A 17641-nucleotide genomic window follows, 5' to 3' on the forward strand; every position below is an offset into this window, starting at 1 on the left:
TGGACTAAACAACACTTCAGTAAAGCATATGCTCCAGCAGAATTGTTAGTGGCAGGGAATTATTAGCAGTCAGAATGGTCCAGTCAGGTTCTAGGCAGGAGAAGGAAGTTATTCATCTTGCCAAGTTTTTTGACAGCTGAGATATCAAGCTAAGTAACTTACCTAGACTCATGCAGACTGAGAATTCAGTTCAAGTGTCTGAGGTGTTGGTGAAAGTACCTATCAAACTGCCTAATAAGTGACTTTGCTTGTCCCTTCCCTCTGATAGAATACATTGCTCATCCTTCCATTACTTTTTTTACTACTTTACTTACAAAGCTGCTGAAATGGTCTCCTAGAGTCAATGAAGTGTGTGTTTTGGTTTTGTAATCATCATCTTTTTAAAACAGACCCAATAAACCAGATGAATTACAACAACTAATCGTCCTTCTTGAGTTTCTTGTGCTGCTCTGAATATGAAAGCCTTTGTTGTCCAAGGCATACTCTCCTAAAATAACCTGCCTGGCTTGATGGGCACACTTTTCAATTCACTGACATGCCTGAGATCATTGTGCAATCCTGTCTTTGTTGTGACCTTTTTTCTATAATGTAAGCACCTCAGACTATGTAGACATAGATTTTATACTGTGTATTTGTTTAAACAGATTTGCCATGTTCCACAACGTCAGGATACCTAAAGAAAACATACTGAATATAGCTGGAGATGTCACAGCTGAGGGGAAATACTCAAGCTCAGTCAAGGTATGAAACAAGGTTTTGATTCATTTATATAGTTCATTAAATATACAAAATATAAGTAGATTAAGAGACAGAGCATGGACCTCTTATGTCGGGAAGTACTAGAGACCTGAACTTAAATAAGGCTGTTGACAATTTCACATGAGATATGAATGCCATTTTTCTAATTGCATTTCAGAGATGTCTCAACTCACCTTACTGATTTTGCAGAACTTGTGCTCTTTGAGCTACCCCACTGATCCCAAAGAGTTTAGAGTTTCACTACGTTCAGGCAGGACTACTCTGAGTCTTGCCTGAAAGCCTTATCTAAATAAGTCAAGAAACAAAACTGGCCAATCCACTTGTGCTTCTAATCGTGCTACCAAAGTTGCATCTTTATGGGGGGTGTAAATGAAATGTTAGCCTCACCATTCCGTCTGTGCCCTCTGTTCATTCAGGATGTTAAAGAGCATTTCAGTGCAGCTCTGGGAGCCTTGTCCCCTGGCAGGATTATGATCACAGCCGTTTCCACGACCAATTTAAAGCTCGCCTTGGCAATAGCCATTCGCTTCTCAGCAGCTCGCCGCCAGTTTGGACCAACTGAGGATGAAGAAATACCTGTTCTTGAATACCAAACACAGGTAAATACTGTGGAATTTACATCTACGGAGTTTTACATCATGAAACGCAGATTCAGAACTACTGCAGATCACAATAGTAGCACTTCAGTTAGTGAAATTAAAGTTGTCTGTGTCATCTGAAGCCTCATTCTAGTGCAGTTGTGAGGGTTCATTCCAGCTCAAGACCTTCTCCTGGCATGATCAGGCTTTTGACATAAGTTCTTGGAATAGCAAACCCAAAAATATTCATGTTTCTGAAGTACCTAGAAACTTTTGTCTTCCAAATAGTAACCTTTTCAGAGAAAGATTGTCTCATATGCACACATGAAAGTACTGCAGATATAGGAACTAGTATTTCTCTAAAAATATCAGTGCTTCTTTTGCTGCTACTCCAATTTTTTCTTTTTTAGTCTTTATTCTTTAAAATTATAAAAATAATTACATTCATTGTGGAGAAGTCTCAAGCTAGTACTGATTTGGAGGGAAATGTAACTAATGGTTGTCTGCAGTTTATGCAGATGAAAACCACTTTTTGCTCTGAAAAAATAGAACTAGAGTATCTGGAATAACTGGGAGAGAGAAAACTCATATCTGCTGAATGACAAAAGTTAGTATATAAGAAGTGCTGAAAAAAAATGTGCCCAGTTTGTCCTTGCAATGTGTACGGTTTTTTCCGGTTTGCACTTAGTCTTGCAATGTTGAAAGAGTTCATGGGTTTCCACAAACTGGTGAAAGCTGCCTTCTTTCCACCATTTCTGAATACGCTGGGATCTGCTTCCCACTATTCTTTGAGTCTCAATTTTTCTCAGTTTCAGCTTCTTCTCATTCCCTTCTTCCTTTACTATAAAAGCTTTCTAAGCAGTTTCTGGTTTCCTTCACAAGCCCCAAGTTGCATGGAGTAGCAAAGATGTTTTTTTCTCTGCTTCTCAGCCCTTGTTTGTTGGATTTTTTTTCACAGAACATAACGAGCACTAAAATACATTCATCAACAAACAAGCAAGTGAAATGGTTACAACCTCTGTCACGTTGGTAGTGAAGAAACGTATGAATCGTGACTGGCCCTGGCACGCCAGACTTTTTATAAACACAGGGTAAAAATAAAGTCATTGGTCCCCAAAGCTTCAGTGAACTTTTGCACTAGTTTGACAGAATATTTATCACAAAGTCATGAAATGCAAGAACTAGAATAACATAACCGTAACTTGTTACACTTAGTTATGTTAATAGATGGTTATTGTTCTCCATTAAACAGTTCTCCATTAAACAGTTTCCAGCTTGAACACAGTAAAAATTAATGGGTTAGTTCAATACAATAAGTATTAAGAACATATATCAATTTGTGATCAAATCAGTTTAACTTTTTTTCTAGCAATGGCGTCTTCTTCCTTACCTAGCCGCTGCATATGCCTTAGATTATTTCTCCAAGTCCCTGTTTGAGAACTACGTAGAGTTTTATGCAGGAGTGTTGACACAGCAAAGGAGTCAGAGACAGGTGAGATATTTACACATTTCTTCTTCACTGAGTTCTAACTATAATGAACTGGAAACTTAAACTGAAAGACCTACTTAGAAGTCTTAGGCTATCTTGCAATCAAGAATGATGGAGCAGTGTTTCAGAAATATGGGTCTACAAAGTACTGATTAAAGTTGCATTTAAAAAAACATTAAAGTTAGTTTTGATGAAGTGATTAAAGTTTTATTGATTTCTGTGGGATTAAAAGTTATGTTTTCTTGCAGAATTTTTTATCATAAATATGTTATGAGGGTGCATATTCAGTTTATAACTGTTGTAAATGATTCTCCAGGGAGCATATATCAAAGACTTTCTGAAATGTTACTATTCTTAATTCCTGCACAAGCCTTGAGTCTGGCTTGACTTTGCAATTCAAATCTGTGCATTAGGATAAATATTTTTAGAGAAAAAAGTTAAGACTTTGGAGTCCATGATGAATTGCACATCCACAATCAGCCCATTGGAAGTCATCCCTTTACAGAGGAAATAGTTTAATCTATCATCTCTGTGCAAGGACTGATTCTTAATCAAAATAACAGCAGTATGGGGAGTTTTATAGCATATAAATTTTATTTTTACAAATTTTGTTAATACAAATTATTGGGACCTACACCCTGACTGTGAATTGCTCAGATCTTACTTAAACATTCAGGCTTTTTTCAGCTAAAATATAGCTCATGAAAGATTTTTGTACTAATCTCTGGGTAGTTTAATTTCTCCTCTTTGCACAAACCACAGAAGAATCTGTTTCATTTTTTTTATCTGATACTTCGTCTCTAGAGGTCTGCAGGTCACTAATCTTAGGCAAAACGTTGGTTCTCAGGAAAAAAACCATGATAGGAATAAACATCATTGTTTGTTGAAAATGTTAAGATTGTAATCCTTGTGCATTCCTTTTGTTTGACAGGAGATCTTAAAACAAACAAACAAACAAACAAAAGCAACCAGGGAGTCCCTTTTAAACAAGCCTTGGTTGTATCAAGCCACTGTCTCCAGAAACTGGCATTCCAAATGCATTTTCAAAGGAGGGTCAGCAGAGTTAGTGTAAATGCAGACTACTCTGCTTCTCTGGAAACCGAGGGTGTACATTTAAGTTTTCCTACTCCTTACAAAACAGATGCTTAAAAGATCAGTGAAAACTGTGTAAGGCGATATATTTTATAAATATCCCCTCGCTGACCAGGGAGAGGGATAGTGCTTATGTCACAGAGGGAATGAAACTTTCTCTGGATGGGCCACCTTCAACCACCTGCCTCTCCATTTTTGGGAGGGAAAGATCTCAGGAAATTTTATGCATGTATTGCCAATTACTGTTCATTATTAAGCAGTTCACATATCTGTGGCTTTAACTGGTCACAAACTTACTTTGTGTAAAAGTTAATACTCACTTACAACTTTCTTTTCACCAAGGCTGATTTGGGACGTGAGATTCATGCTTTATCTGCTGCCAGCAAACCACTGGCATCTTGGACTGCTCAACAGGCAGCCCAGGAGTGCCGAGAAGCTTGTGGAGGACATGGTTACCTTGCCAGTAAGTCAGAGCCTACTGCATACACTGATCAGAGAGAGAACGGTTACGTTGATGTGTTCTTCAACTGCTATTCTATCTTGATGTCTGAATTTTAGAAATATGTTTAGAAAGTATTTTTTCCTCATATCCATATTTTTAAAGCTTATGTCATTCCTGTTACCACAAAAAAAACCAACCCTAAACCTGCACAGAATCTGCACAAGCATTTGGACGGACTATACAAGCAATTCAGTCTCAGTTTCAAAACTAAAGATGCAGACTTTACTGATGAAAATTCCCCTTGTAAGATGACTTTTTTAAAATCTTTACAGTTATGTTCACTTTCACTAAACAGTCAACTTTCAAGCTCCTCTGTTCAGCACAATAGTTTTACATACAGGAACAGAAAACTCTCTTGCGTTCTGACACAGAATAATTATTTAATCTCTCTGAGCTTCCACTAGTACATTGCAATATTTTAAATTATGTACTTGTTCTTATTAAGTGAATCGTCTGGGTGAAATCCGAAATGACAATGATCCAAACTGCACATATGAGGGAGATAACAACGTCCTCCTTCAGCAAACCAGCAACTACTTAATGAGCTGGATGAACTGCATAAGAGGTAAGCTTTCAGTGTGGAATCTTGTGCTGAACCCAACAGTGTGTAGCTAATGGAATTAGGAGGTAATTTCATACTGAAAGCAATCGACAGTCATGTAATCATTTTGTGGAGCATAAATAATGTGCCACAGGCTCTGTCATATGGTACATTCATAATACACAGATATTTGCTGCAAGAAATATTCTTCCTCCTAAATCTTGCAGAAGCTAGCTAGATGTTTTGCCATCCCTAATCAGGTTAAGTCATATCCTACTCCCTGAGAAGTGCAGTTTAGTTCAGTGGAATTACCTCAGTAGTGCATCCAGGTCTGAGGTCCTAAGCACAAGAAGGATTTGGACCTGTTAGAGAAGGTCCAGAGGAGGACACCAAGATTCTCAAGAGGACTGGAGCACCTCTACTATGAAATGAGGCAGAGAGGGTTGGGTTTGTTCAGCCCAGAGAAGGAAAGGCTCCAGGGAGACCTCGTTGTGGCCTTCCAGTACTTCTAAAAAAGAGGGAGAGCTACTTTTTACGTGGGCAGATAGTGATATGAAAAAGGTGAATGTTTTTAAACTAGAAGATGAGAGATTTAGATTAGATGTTAGGAAGACATTCTTCCCTATGAGGGTGGTGAGACACTGGAACATGTTGTGCAGAGAAGTTTTGGATGCCCCAACGCTGGAAGTGTTCAAGGCTGATTTGATGGGGCTTTGATGAGCACGCTGGTCTAGTGGAAGGTGTCCCTGTCCAGGATGGGAGGGTTGGAACTAGATGATCTTTACGGTCCCCTCCAACCCATCCCATTCTATGATTCTGTGATTCTGTATTGGTAAAGTCATCATAAGTCTGTTTATTGGACTTAAAACAGCTTGTATCGCCTAACTTGGTAGCAGTATCCATCACTATGTTTTGTAGTTCCCTAGATTTTGTTTCAGTTTTCCAGCAGTGAGTTTCACTAGCATCTTACAGAGCTGGAAAACTCAGCAATTGGAGTTGAATCTTATGGGGCATAATTACAAGCAGTGATGTCAGGTTTTTCCACACTTGTCCGCCAGTCCTCTTTTGGCTGGACTAGGCCATAATAAAATAAATATTATGGCCTAATTTCATCTGGCCTGTCGAGTGCATGCATGGCTTTGTAATAAGCTTTTACTTCCAAAAAGTCTGATTTCTTTTCTCATATATCATTTTTATTTCTTTTGGTGTTTCAGATAAAGCTCCTTTTGAATCCCCTTTGGGAACAATAAACGTTTTGCAAGACTACCATCATATCCTTGGCTGGAAATTCACAGCTATTAGTGTTGAAGATTGCATGGACTCCTCAGGTAGCCTTCTGCTGTTGTTAAACTGATTCTAGAATCCTGAATTCCTTTCCAAAGGAAAGGATCCTGGTATTTTAGATTCAGCCTCTGCTATTTATTAGGTATTTGTCATATTTGCTGACTTTCTTTGTATTACAGGCATTTCAATTTGCTAAGAACATAGTTTGTATTTCAAAGTAGGTTGTATTGTCCCCAGATTCAGTTCTGGAGTGGAGGATAGCATCAGATATTTTTCTTTCATTTTTGTTTCTCTAAAGTAACATTTGTGATTTTGGGGGTTTGCCACTGTATTGCTGTTTTTCCAGTTCTAAGGCGATTGATTGCCACTACCTCCTATCACTAAAATATCTTCTTTTGGGAAACCACACAAGTGATATAGAAATATGTTGAAAAGGCATTAATTTTCTCTGGTTTTGACAGTTGCTTTTGGTCGTATAGAGAAAAACATGGAGTAATGGTAAAAAGAAAATTCCCTGCAGTTTTCCTGGTTTAGTCTAGTATCATCAAATCAAGTATGACATGTGTATCCCTGTGAGCCCAGATTGGCCCTTGGAGCCAAAAATTAAAAAGAAGTGAGCAGATAATGAGAGAGCTACAGGACAGAGAGCTTAAGTGAATCTGTGTAACTAAGAACGTAATGGGGGAAGAAACTCTATCCATGTTATATAAGGAGCAATCAAGTTGATTCCTATAATGCAATAACCACTTCAGTACTCAAATAATTACAGAAAAACTGAACTTCAGATAGTGGTGCACAGTACCAAGATAGTATCATAATACCTACAGGACAAAATCTGAATAAATTCAAAACATAAACACTTATAAGAAAAAGACCAGTTCAAAACAACTGCTTGCTTTCTTTCTTGCTGTATGTCTCCAAGATGCATAAACTGATATGTAAGCACATGTTCTCTCTTTTAATACCTACTGAAACAGACGAGAGTTAAAAAAAAAAAAAAAATCTCAATCTGTTTATTGATCCATTCTGTTAGAAACTGGACTGTTAATTTAGTTGCCAAAATTTAGGCAGCATGTAAACACTCCCAAATGTCTAAATCATAATCTACACTAAATCCTAAGCTAAGAAACAAGCAAGCAGGATTCAAACTAGGACTTTATGCTGAATTACTTTTTACCTTAATAGGTACAGGCTGTTCTTAAAATATGACACAATTATGTACAAAGCTATTAATTTAAATGTGATCACATTCAGCCATCTTTGCAATGTTGGAAGTCAAGCTTCCATTAAATGTGGACTTTCTTGTATTCTCAGACAAAACTGTGTACCTTGCAGACCTAAGTCTTAATATCAGAAAAAATTATCAAGATACAAAATTTATTCATGTCAGAAGTCTAAATTGAGCTGTAGATATACCTTGTCTTCTAGCTTTGGGTCAGTTTGAACTAGTGTACAAAGTGTCACATTAATTAACGTGTCAGTTAATTAACACTTTCACTTTTCATCTCGAGTAACAAAAACTAGGACTGCAGTAGAATTTGCATGTGAATTCTTTCATTATAAATGTGAATGTTAAGAATTTTGCTTCTCTCTTTCTCACAGTTCCTTTAGCAGCTTATAAATGGCTGGTTTGCTACCTGCTCCAAGAAAGTGACCTAAAACTGGGAAAGGAAAAGCAGGCTGGGCTAAGTGATTTTGAGGCAAAAAACAATTGTCAGGTAATACTTACTAAACTTTCTCATTTTATTTATTTGTCTTCATGCAAGTTTTTCAGTTCCTGTTAGCTTTATCTGCTTGTGTCATGAAGTACAATTTCGTCAACCATAAAGCAGCAAGTCAAATAACTAATAAAACTTAATACCTGTCCACGTGCTTGGCATAGGACATGATAACAGGACAGTTACTATCAGCAGAAGTCTTTCAGGATATATTTTCCTTCAAAAAAGTTGCAGGCATGTGCTGGGTGCTGTCTGTAATTTTGATAGCACAATTTCTGAAGACTAAATCTACTAGTATTAAATCTACTGCAGCATCTGACTATTACTTCCCCATCTGCTCTTGTGGCCAAATACATACTGTAGGAAAGAATCTTGCTCTGGCAGGTAGGTAAACTAGATGACCTAATGGGTCTTTTTCATCTCCAATTCCTATAGGGCAAAGTACTCATGAAAGATACCAGACTGACAGCACTGGAACCTGAAAAGGAAACATTGACAATTTACATATAGCAGATCCACTCTCTCACCAGAGAGTTTTAACAGCTAGGAATGGCTTAACTCCAAATTTCAGTGCATATCCCCAAGTCTACCAGATTCCTCTGTTACCTCCATGAGAAAAACTGGCTCACACCCAAAAAAGAGCACTTGTCATTTGTCACTTAGAAATCCCTGAAAATGGTCAGTGTCATTCACCTTATCTGCAAAGCTCATTAAAAAAACATCAGGAAGGAATATTCAACTCTACACCTAAAAAGACCAAGCGTAGCTTCAACAGAGTATGATCAGTGTGAAACAACTGCTAGAGTGGAGAAAGTCTTTCCTGTTTTTACCCTAGAAGCAGCTTCTTAGAGAAACTCTTCAGGGTCAAACTCAGAATGGAAATTGTCAGAAATTCAAGTCTGATTTCCTGTCAGTTGGCCAGGTCTTGGGGAGGCTGGTGCTGGGGCCAGTGCCTTAGAGAGAGTGGTTTTCTCAGAAGTGTGAAGGTTCTTTTCTCTTTTGTATTCAGATGTGCTAAAATCCAAAGACATTCGGGCACACAATTGCTTTTAAGATAGGCATTGATATACTTTAAGTCGTTAAGTTTTATTTTCTCCCTAAAACTCTTCCTCAGGACAGCAGGACTTTTTATTTTAAATGGCATGCCTCGAAAACATCTGAAAATTATTTACAAACTGTGCTTTGAAGACATGTACATATTTGATTTAAAACTTTCTGGGCATGAAGTTTTCTGTCAGCCCAGTGGCTGACTAATACATAATATTTATTCATGCTATGGGGGATCTGGAAGAAATTCCTAACCTATCCCTTGGGTGTTTTGGTTTGGGGGTAGCTTGATAGAAACAATACAGTAGTGCAAGCAAAGGTAAAGAGGGAAATAGAATTATAGAGGAGAATAACAGAGAAATAATTTTTAAGACTTATTTCATTCTGACTAGGGAATTGGCATTCATATCTACAAAAAGACCTTGTAGTAAGGGGGAAGTCTTCCCTAATCCTGCAGAGAATAGATGTGTGGTTTGCTGTTCATACTGGTATCTGAGCTTGGACATAAGTATGCAACTGGACAGCTGTTGAGAGACACAGTGATCTTTGGAATATGCCTTTTTTAAATGTTGCAGTGGATTTAGATGCAAAAATAATAAAAGCATGTAAAAGAAAAAAAACCTATCAATTATTTCTAAATTAAAAAAGGGGGGCTGGAACCCACGAAAAAAAACCAAAAAAACCCCAACCCTTAACAAATGGACTAAAACCAAACAGATGTTAACAGCACTGCAACAAATCAGCTAGAACAGCAATGGTTTCGTATTCCCCTCCTGTTCACCAGCTACAATGTTGTCAGTCAGCAGTGTATTTCATTGCAGGACATAGGCCACAATATAGCAAAGGTGAAGCATATAAATATAGACAAATGTTCCTTGTCCTCTGCATTAACAGTAACAGGTGACTTGTCTTTCTCATGAGATAGTTGACAAGGATTAGTTCCTTAATTCCTTGAAAATCATAGACTCATAGAATCAACCAGGTTGGAAAAGACCTCCAATATCATCAAGTACAACCCTTGATCCAACACCACCATGGTTACCAGACCATGGCACTGAGTGCCACGTCCAGTCTCATCTTAAAAACCTTCAGGGACAGTGAATCCACCACCTACCTGGGCAGCCCCTTCCAATGTCTGATTACTGTCTCCATAAAAAATTTCTTTCTAATATCCAACCTAAGTTTCCCCTGGCAGAGCTTATGATCGTGCCCTCTTGTCCTACTGCTGGTTGCCTGATCATAAAAGGAGAGCAAGTTGGTCAGACAGGACCTGCCCTTCTTAAACACGTGCTGGCTGGGTCTAATCCCTTGTCTATCCTATAGCTGGTGTGTGATTGTAACGTGTTGCAATCTGTGCCATCCATAAACAGAATCCGCTCATGCTGACATGATTACATTTTTATTTGTTGTTTGAAGAAACTGTAATATGATTTCAATAAGAAGATTTTGTCTGCTCTATAAAACTCTGCGTAATTAAATTAAATAAATATGAATATTTATCTTCTTAGGAGTTATATGTGTTTATTAACGATCCTAAAATCAACAAACCTCATTTTGCATTGTCTTCTCTCTGATGTAGCTACTCTATCCTATAAAGTCTGTGTGCAACTGCCAAATTACACTGGTAATAGGCATACAGTCTTATTTCTAAGAGGCATTTCATGAGATATCTCATGAATAACCTTTGCATAGACATTGTAGAAAGTGTTTTCTCCTACTGCTTCTTCTTAGAATTTCTTTAATCTCACACTAAATCAAAAGAACTGTACTAACTTCACCGGAGCAATGCCAATCTGCACCAACTGAGGATTGTTTCATTGTATTTTGATACTCAATGTCCTTGTTTTCTATTTCCCAAGGTGTACTACTGTCGATCCTTAGCCATTGCCTTTATTGAACAAACAGTCTTACAGCGGTATCACGACTACACTCACGACCCCAGCATTCCACCTGCGCTGCAGCCAGTGCTTAAGAATCTCAGTGCTCTCTATGGACTCTGGTCTTTAAGTAAACACCTGGCCGTGCTCTACCAAGGTGAGATCAGCTCCTGAATAAACTGTACATGTCCCTTCAGAAAACTCTTAACTTGGCAAGGGGAGGGGATCCTAACTAGGATTTACGTTAGAGCATTTTCTTACTGCTTGTCTAATACAAAACGATCCTACTCGACCAAATTTTCAGGAGAGGGAATCTGGAAAGACAAATAACCAAAAGGCTCTCTCTTAGTTTAGAGATGATGGAGGCATCATAAGTTTTGCTGTGATCCAGTTCTTGGGGGAGAGGATAAGGGATAGACAACAAGATGCTGTAGTGTAGATTGTTACTGCAAAAGGCTCTACATATCTTAGAATAAAAGTTTTGCAGCCAACTCATTAATGAAAGACTTTCAATTCAATTGCATGGGTGAATCTATTTAGTAGTTTTTGTAAAAAGTTTGCATCAGTGTAATCTTAACCGGTATCAACTTCTCTGTGAATGTGTTTGCAGGTGGCTATGCTTCAGGTGAACAACCTGGTAGACTTATTCAGAATGCCATTCTGGAGCTCTGCTACAGGGTAAGCCTGTTTGTTGTGATTAGATAATAATATACTACACAAATACTAAAAAGGAGATAGATCGGTTATTCTGTACTTCAAGGGGTAAATTAGCATAATACTACATTAATAGTGTCTGAATAATTTTCTGTAAAGTTTAGCAACTCATTGACCCTGAATCTAGTCCTCATTTATTTACCAATAAACAGAAAACAATATATCCTACAAAATAACACCATAGCATTTGTGGCCTTGCAATCTTCATTGGAAAGCCAGTGAAATATTTCAGTCAAGTTCTATTTATTTCATTATTGTGTTACCTTGTGAATTTTTTTCTTAGCACAAAAGCTTTCCAAACTGGAATATATTCTTTGCAGGTCAGCAAAATTTCAAAGAAGAAGATGGACATTACTACATTTTTAAAGTTCAAAAATATATGTGTTTATGCATGTAAACAGCACCATATTGGTTAAAATGTGTTTTAAACCCACTCCATAAGTAAAGAAGGAAAACATTTTAAATACAGTCTCTTTTGGCAGTTACCCTGGGAGTGAAAAAAAGAGGAAAAATAAAACTAGGCTACTTATTGTGGATTTCTCTTAAATTATCAGTAGCTGATACTTTATGAAAATATTTTTTATGCTGCTCTGGAGTTCACAGGTAGCCTTAGACAAGTACAGAAGTTGTCAAGTGTTCTGTCTTTTGTGTTTAAACAGTTGAAAGATAATGCCGTTGCCCTGGTTGATGTCTTTGCTCCTCCCGACTTCATTCTCAATTCTCCCATTGGTAAAGCTAGTGGAGAGGTAAGAAAACCCATTGTTAGATTTGTAAGCTTAATGATTAAGAGGATTATTGCCTGTAAATAGCCTTAACACATTTGAGACACTTCACAGGTACAAAATTAAAAAAAATCTCTTTTTCAGTGGAAGGTCCTACCAGAGTTTAATTGATTTCAGCAGTAAATGGCATTTTGCATTTGCTGAAGATAAGCTTGTAAAGTATTGCTCTAGCTTGCTCTTGTAGGCACCTATGCACTGAACACACACACAAAAAAAGGCTGAGAGGAATTTTTTGGTACAGTTACACAAAGCAAGAGTTAAGAGCATAAGAATGGCCATACTGGATTAACTGACAGAGAATGGTGGCCAAGCAGAACATTGTACAAGACAGGTGAAACATTGAGGTGTTCTTTCCCTGGTGTCTGAACTGTTGGCAGTTGGTGGTTTAAGAGACATCTCATACTATAGGTTGTATTTGTATCATTCTGTTTCATAGCCACAGATGTGGCTATCCTCCATTTTTTCCATCCATTTTTAAATTCAGCTGTCTTTTGGTTTCCATTGCACAATAATTTCTACAGCTTAATTATGAGTATTGTGAAAAAATACTTTCTAGTCCCAGTCCATGTACAGTTGCTATCTATGGGAGCCTTTTCATTCCTCTGACAGACCTTGTTCTCCTCCTTCTGTATGTTTTCTGCTTCTGCCATATCCTTTCTGAGGTGTCATAACCAGACCTACAAGCAGGACTTGGGATGTGGGTGCACCACGGAGTTGGTGTACAAGGTCATGGTCCCTGTCTCACTGTTTTTTTATCTTGACACATTTCAAGATCCGTATTTCATTCCAAAGTCTCAGCAAACCAGAATTCCTGCTTACTGGCCGAACCTAACTCAGCAGGGTCAAGCTGTGGGTAGCTATTTTGTAGAGACTGGTGTCACAGTTACAGTAGTTTGGTTTAGTGTGGATAGATACTGTAGACAATCACTAGCCTGGGGACACTGCCAGGATGTTTGTCAGGATTGCTGAGTCAAGTGCTCGATGCTTTCCAATATTCTCTGTGTCTTCTTGTCCAAAGTTGTCCATCGTTCCCATGGTGATCAAGGAATACAGAAGGCAGCCCAGATGTTTCTAACCAGAGGTTGACCTAACACAATGATTACTTTTTTAATACAGTCTTTACAAATACAGGAGGAAAGCCTAGTGTTACCTATCCAGCCATCTCAACTGAGGGCTGTAATCATCACTGGAAACGTTGTTTCCATTTCTGTAGGGTTTTGGGTTGGAAGCTCCAAAGGTATCTTTTGAGAGAAGAAACATAATTTATAAGAATATCTGTATTGACCAAAAGGCCATTTTCACACATTATTCTGTCTCTAACAGAAGCTGTGAACAGGTACTATAGGCAGAAATATAAAATATAGTGCAAGTACCCAGTGATCCCTCCCTAGAATACTATCCCCTTTCTAACAGTCAGATGGAGATTCCTTAGCTGATAAAGCTGTCATGTGATGGATTTGGCTAGCTCTTAGCTCATACAAATGCAGGAGGCACAGAGGCTTATTTATATTAGAGATTACCATTACGAGTATAATGTATTAATTATGCACATGGGACTATAAACACTATTGGCTTCCTTGTGTATTAATTTTTTATAAATTCATTGAATCATATTGAGAAAATAATTTCAATCAGTGATATCCAACCCGTGCTCTATGGAATTCAGGAAGGGTTTATGAACTGCCTTTGAGTCTGTGGTTTTCAACTTGTGTAAATATTTTCAACTGAAATTTGAAAAAGGCTGCCAATCCTTCACTCAAAGAAAATACTCAATAAAGCTCCTTGTCTCCTGGCTGTCTATATTTAATTCCCTATTCATTGCTATCTTTGCAGCTTCTAAAAACCAATACAAACATTTTAGTAAAAATTACAATATGGTAAAGAATAGATAATCCAAGTATAACAGGAAAATTACTTTAATTCGAGGTAAGCTATGCTGTGCTGCAGTGGAGTGCCTTGCACCATGAGCCTCAGATCTTCCGCTCACCAGAGCAGAAAAAAAGTTTCAAGATTTGTTATGGGCAGCTCTTTGCACGAAAGAAGAATTCACATTCTCTTTAAAAGAAACTTTCATGGTGTGGACATCGTTTCTGTGTAGAAGTTTTGACAATTGTCACTTAAATATGTGAAGTTATTGTCACATTTATTTCAACATTAATTAAAAATTGTTGAACAATATTAACTCAAACATAGAATGGAATAAATAGTTAAAAATGGCCCATGTAATCAAGGTAAAATATATTAATATTAAATATATTATATTTCACTATTAATTAAATCATCACAAATGTGTAGGGCCAGCCCATCTTTCAGTGTAGAAGAAAGGTTTTTCACTTTACCTCCCTGATTGCTTTTATATTATGTTAATATTTTATTGTACTCTACTCTATCTTACTGCTGAAAATATGGCCTTCCTTTCCTCATCTTATTGGAATGTTAAATAAAGTTTTAAGCTTCAATTAATTATGAAATAAGAAATATTGCTAAAATTACGCATTTGCAAAATTTACTTCACATAGACATTTTTAACTCTTCCACATAAAATTGGAAATTGATGATAAATTAAAAATATGCTTAAGAGAGAAGAGTCTCTTATGCTTAAATTGAACAGTTCACATCTGGGAGAGAAGTTCTGTAAATCTCCAGAAATGTGTTGAAACAAAGATAACAACAGGCATGCATGAGTGCTTTCAGATACAGTCTTCTGGTATCAGGTTTGGACAGAACAAAGATTAGCTTAATATAACCTTGTTTCCGAATTTCTACCTTTGATAATATAACTCATGTCAAATTGAAAACAGTAAGTAATAAAGATTACTGACTTCTTGTTCTTATGCCAAGTATGGTCTAAATGATCTACACAGAAATCTGACGTTTACAGTACTTTGAAATTCTGTGCTTTCTCTGTGTGTTTACTCTTGCCTCTACATAATTATTCACATTTGTTATCTAGAAATTCAATCACAAACTCATTTCAACCAATAAGTTAGATCATCTATCTTGCAGAAGTTTTGTTTGTTTCTTCCGTATGCATTAATCATTTTTTGTTATTATTATTTTGCAGTTATATAAAAATATCTGGGGAGAGATCCTTCAAGGCAACAAAGCTCTGAACAGACCTCCATGGTGGGCAGAATTTTGTATTAATAAACCTGTTACAGGCAGGCTGGGGTCAAGATTGTAAACCAAACAACTTGTAGGAGTTTGGATGGGCCTGAGATGGATACCTCATTTCAAACATCAAGACGAAAGGATACCATATGTCAAACACTGAAAATGGAAGAGATTTTCATTGAGAGGTGCCAAGTTGTAAAGTAACTTTGAAATCAAGTCCAACTTGGTCTCAGGGACTGTTAGCATAGTAATGACAGGAGCAAGAGCAACAAATCTGCACACTATACATATTTACTCAATTAAATGCAAAAAAATGAAGATTCATTATGATTGCTGCTTTGCAAAGTTTATATAAAAGAAATTTTCCAATCAGTCTGTTGTCATTACTGTCATATTACAGAAGGTAAATAATTAAAAAAACATATCCCAGCAGGGATTATGAATAAACTGACAAAAGCAAAAAAAAAATAAGTAAATTAGGACAGGTCAGACAGAAGCTGTACTAACTGTGAATACAGTGAGAGAACATTCAGAGAACATCTTCCCTTCTGCTGTTCTCAGATTGCAGAGAACCAACCTATGTACTGTTTCAGAAAAAAAGAAAGGAAGAGGTAAGTAAAAGTAACCATTTCAATGTTAGAACCAGACATCCATCCCTGGAGGCATGGGACTCCGTAGAGAGCTTTCTAACTACCACAATTCTAAGGAACTAAACAGTAAATAACAGCAGTATGAAAAAATGGCCCCGATTAGTGACACACCTTTTTTATCTTAGCTCAGAATAGGGAAGTTGGAAGTAATCACAGACTTGGCTGAAAGGATGTCCTTTTCTAAAGATAGCTTCTTAGCCAGACCTCTCAATCTTAGATATTAATAATTTTTCCACCACAATTTCAAGGTCAGTTAAAAATGATCACCATCAACCCACTTCAGTTAAAAAAAAAATCAAACAAAATCCCAAAATTCTGCTACTTTCATTTATAGACCCATTGGAAAAATGGATAAAAACTATCTTGTTAAACCTTACCAGTATTTTTTTTCTGAACTTCTTTTTCCTTTCCAGAGATAGTCAGTGTTGTCAGTATTTTTTCTGCCTCTATTCCTCTTCTCTTTTAATGAGGTACCATAATTCAGGATGTCCTAAGAGAAACTCTTTTTCTTGCTACTGAACTGTAGGAAAGTATAACCTTTGCTGAAAAAAAAATGGCCCAGCATAAAGTATTTCTTTTCTTTGAGCTGTTTTGCCTCTCTTAATAAAGTCCAATAGGTGGCATCATCCCCTGAAAAAAAATAGATCAATACAATGTCATTAGATATTATGGAATCATGGAGTCTCATGGTTAGCAATTTTCTGTATCAATAGGGAATCCAGCAGGTGTCTCCTGCTTGCATTTGTGCAGAGCTGAAGGAAACAGGCAGAGTAGATTACACCCAATATCCATTGTAGACACCAGGATCTCTGACAGAGAAAAAGGCAAATGGGGAAGAGAAGCCCTGCTACATTAAATGTAGTAGCAGTGATCTGTCCATCCACATACTGTACTATCAGTGCTGATCAACAGTAATAATGTCCAGTCTTTGCGAACGAAGAACCGGGGAAGGTCTTTCCACCTTCCAGCCTGCGCATTGGATTTTTTAGGTGAGACACAGTGTGTGCGGAACTGAGCCCACCCTTTAATCCTGAGGTTCATCTGCCGGGGCCAAGCGAGCTTGGACAGTGGCAGCAAGGTCCTCAGGATGTAGATGGATTGCCTTACAGGGCTAACGAGCTCCATCTGCTCAGGGAGTGGCCCCAACCGGGAATCGAACCCGGGTCTCTGCAGTGACAGTGCAGTGCCTTTCCCCTAGACCACCAGGGGCTCCCTGATCAACAGTATTATTTCACTGTCTTACATGCGTGTGATTTCACCATCACCTCTGAGTTCTTCATAAGTGACATGGTCTTTTCCTGCCTCCTTCCTCGCAGCTGGGAAACGGAGGTTTGTGTAAGTCTTGCATATAACCATAAGTCTGTTTATGAGGCCTTGGTAGCCCAGAAGAAATCACAAAGGTGTTTGGCATATAGTTTAAGCTGCCTTCATCCCCAAAATAACCCCAAAACAAAACTGTCACAGTACCACAGAACTGAAGACCTGGGGAGGCCA

The 17641-nt window shown here is 37.6% G+C and overlaps 1 protein-coding gene across 1 annotated transcript in view; it reads left to right on the forward strand.

The window, feature by feature from the left end:
* ACOX3 (acyl-CoA oxidase 3, pristanoyl) overlaps positions 1-15869 on the forward strand; it is a 33244-nt gene extending 17375 nt beyond the window's left edge. Inside the window, exons 8-18 of the mRNA XM_027892264.1 lie at positions 645-741; positions 1176-1358; positions 2707-2829; positions 4261-4381; positions 4866-4985; positions 6176-6289; positions 7848-7963; positions 10870-11044; positions 11498-11565; positions 12261-12347; positions 15448-15869. Coding sequence (XP_027748065.1) covers positions 645-741; positions 1176-1358; positions 2707-2829; positions 4261-4381; positions 4866-4985; positions 6176-6289; positions 7848-7963; positions 10870-11044; positions 11498-11565; positions 12261-12347; positions 15448-15567 — 1324 coding nt within the window. The 3' untranslated portion in view covers positions 15568-15869. The remainder of the gene's footprint in view (positions 1-644; positions 742-1175; positions 1359-2706; positions 2830-4260; positions 4382-4865; positions 4986-6175; positions 6290-7847; positions 7964-10869; positions 11045-11497; positions 11566-12260; positions 12348-15447) is intronic.
* The last annotated feature ends 1772 nt before the right edge of the window (positions 15870-17641 follow it).

The sequence above is a fragment of the Empidonax traillii genome, unplaced genomic scaffold, assembly GCF_003031625.1.
Source record: "Empidonax traillii isolate 1590-97213 ecotype Southwest subspecies unplaced genomic scaffold, ASM303162v1 scaffold343:size799674, whole genome shotgun sequence".
In the NCBI taxonomy this organism is placed as follows: Eukaryota; Metazoa; Chordata; class Aves; order Passeriformes; family Tyrannidae; genus Empidonax; species Empidonax traillii.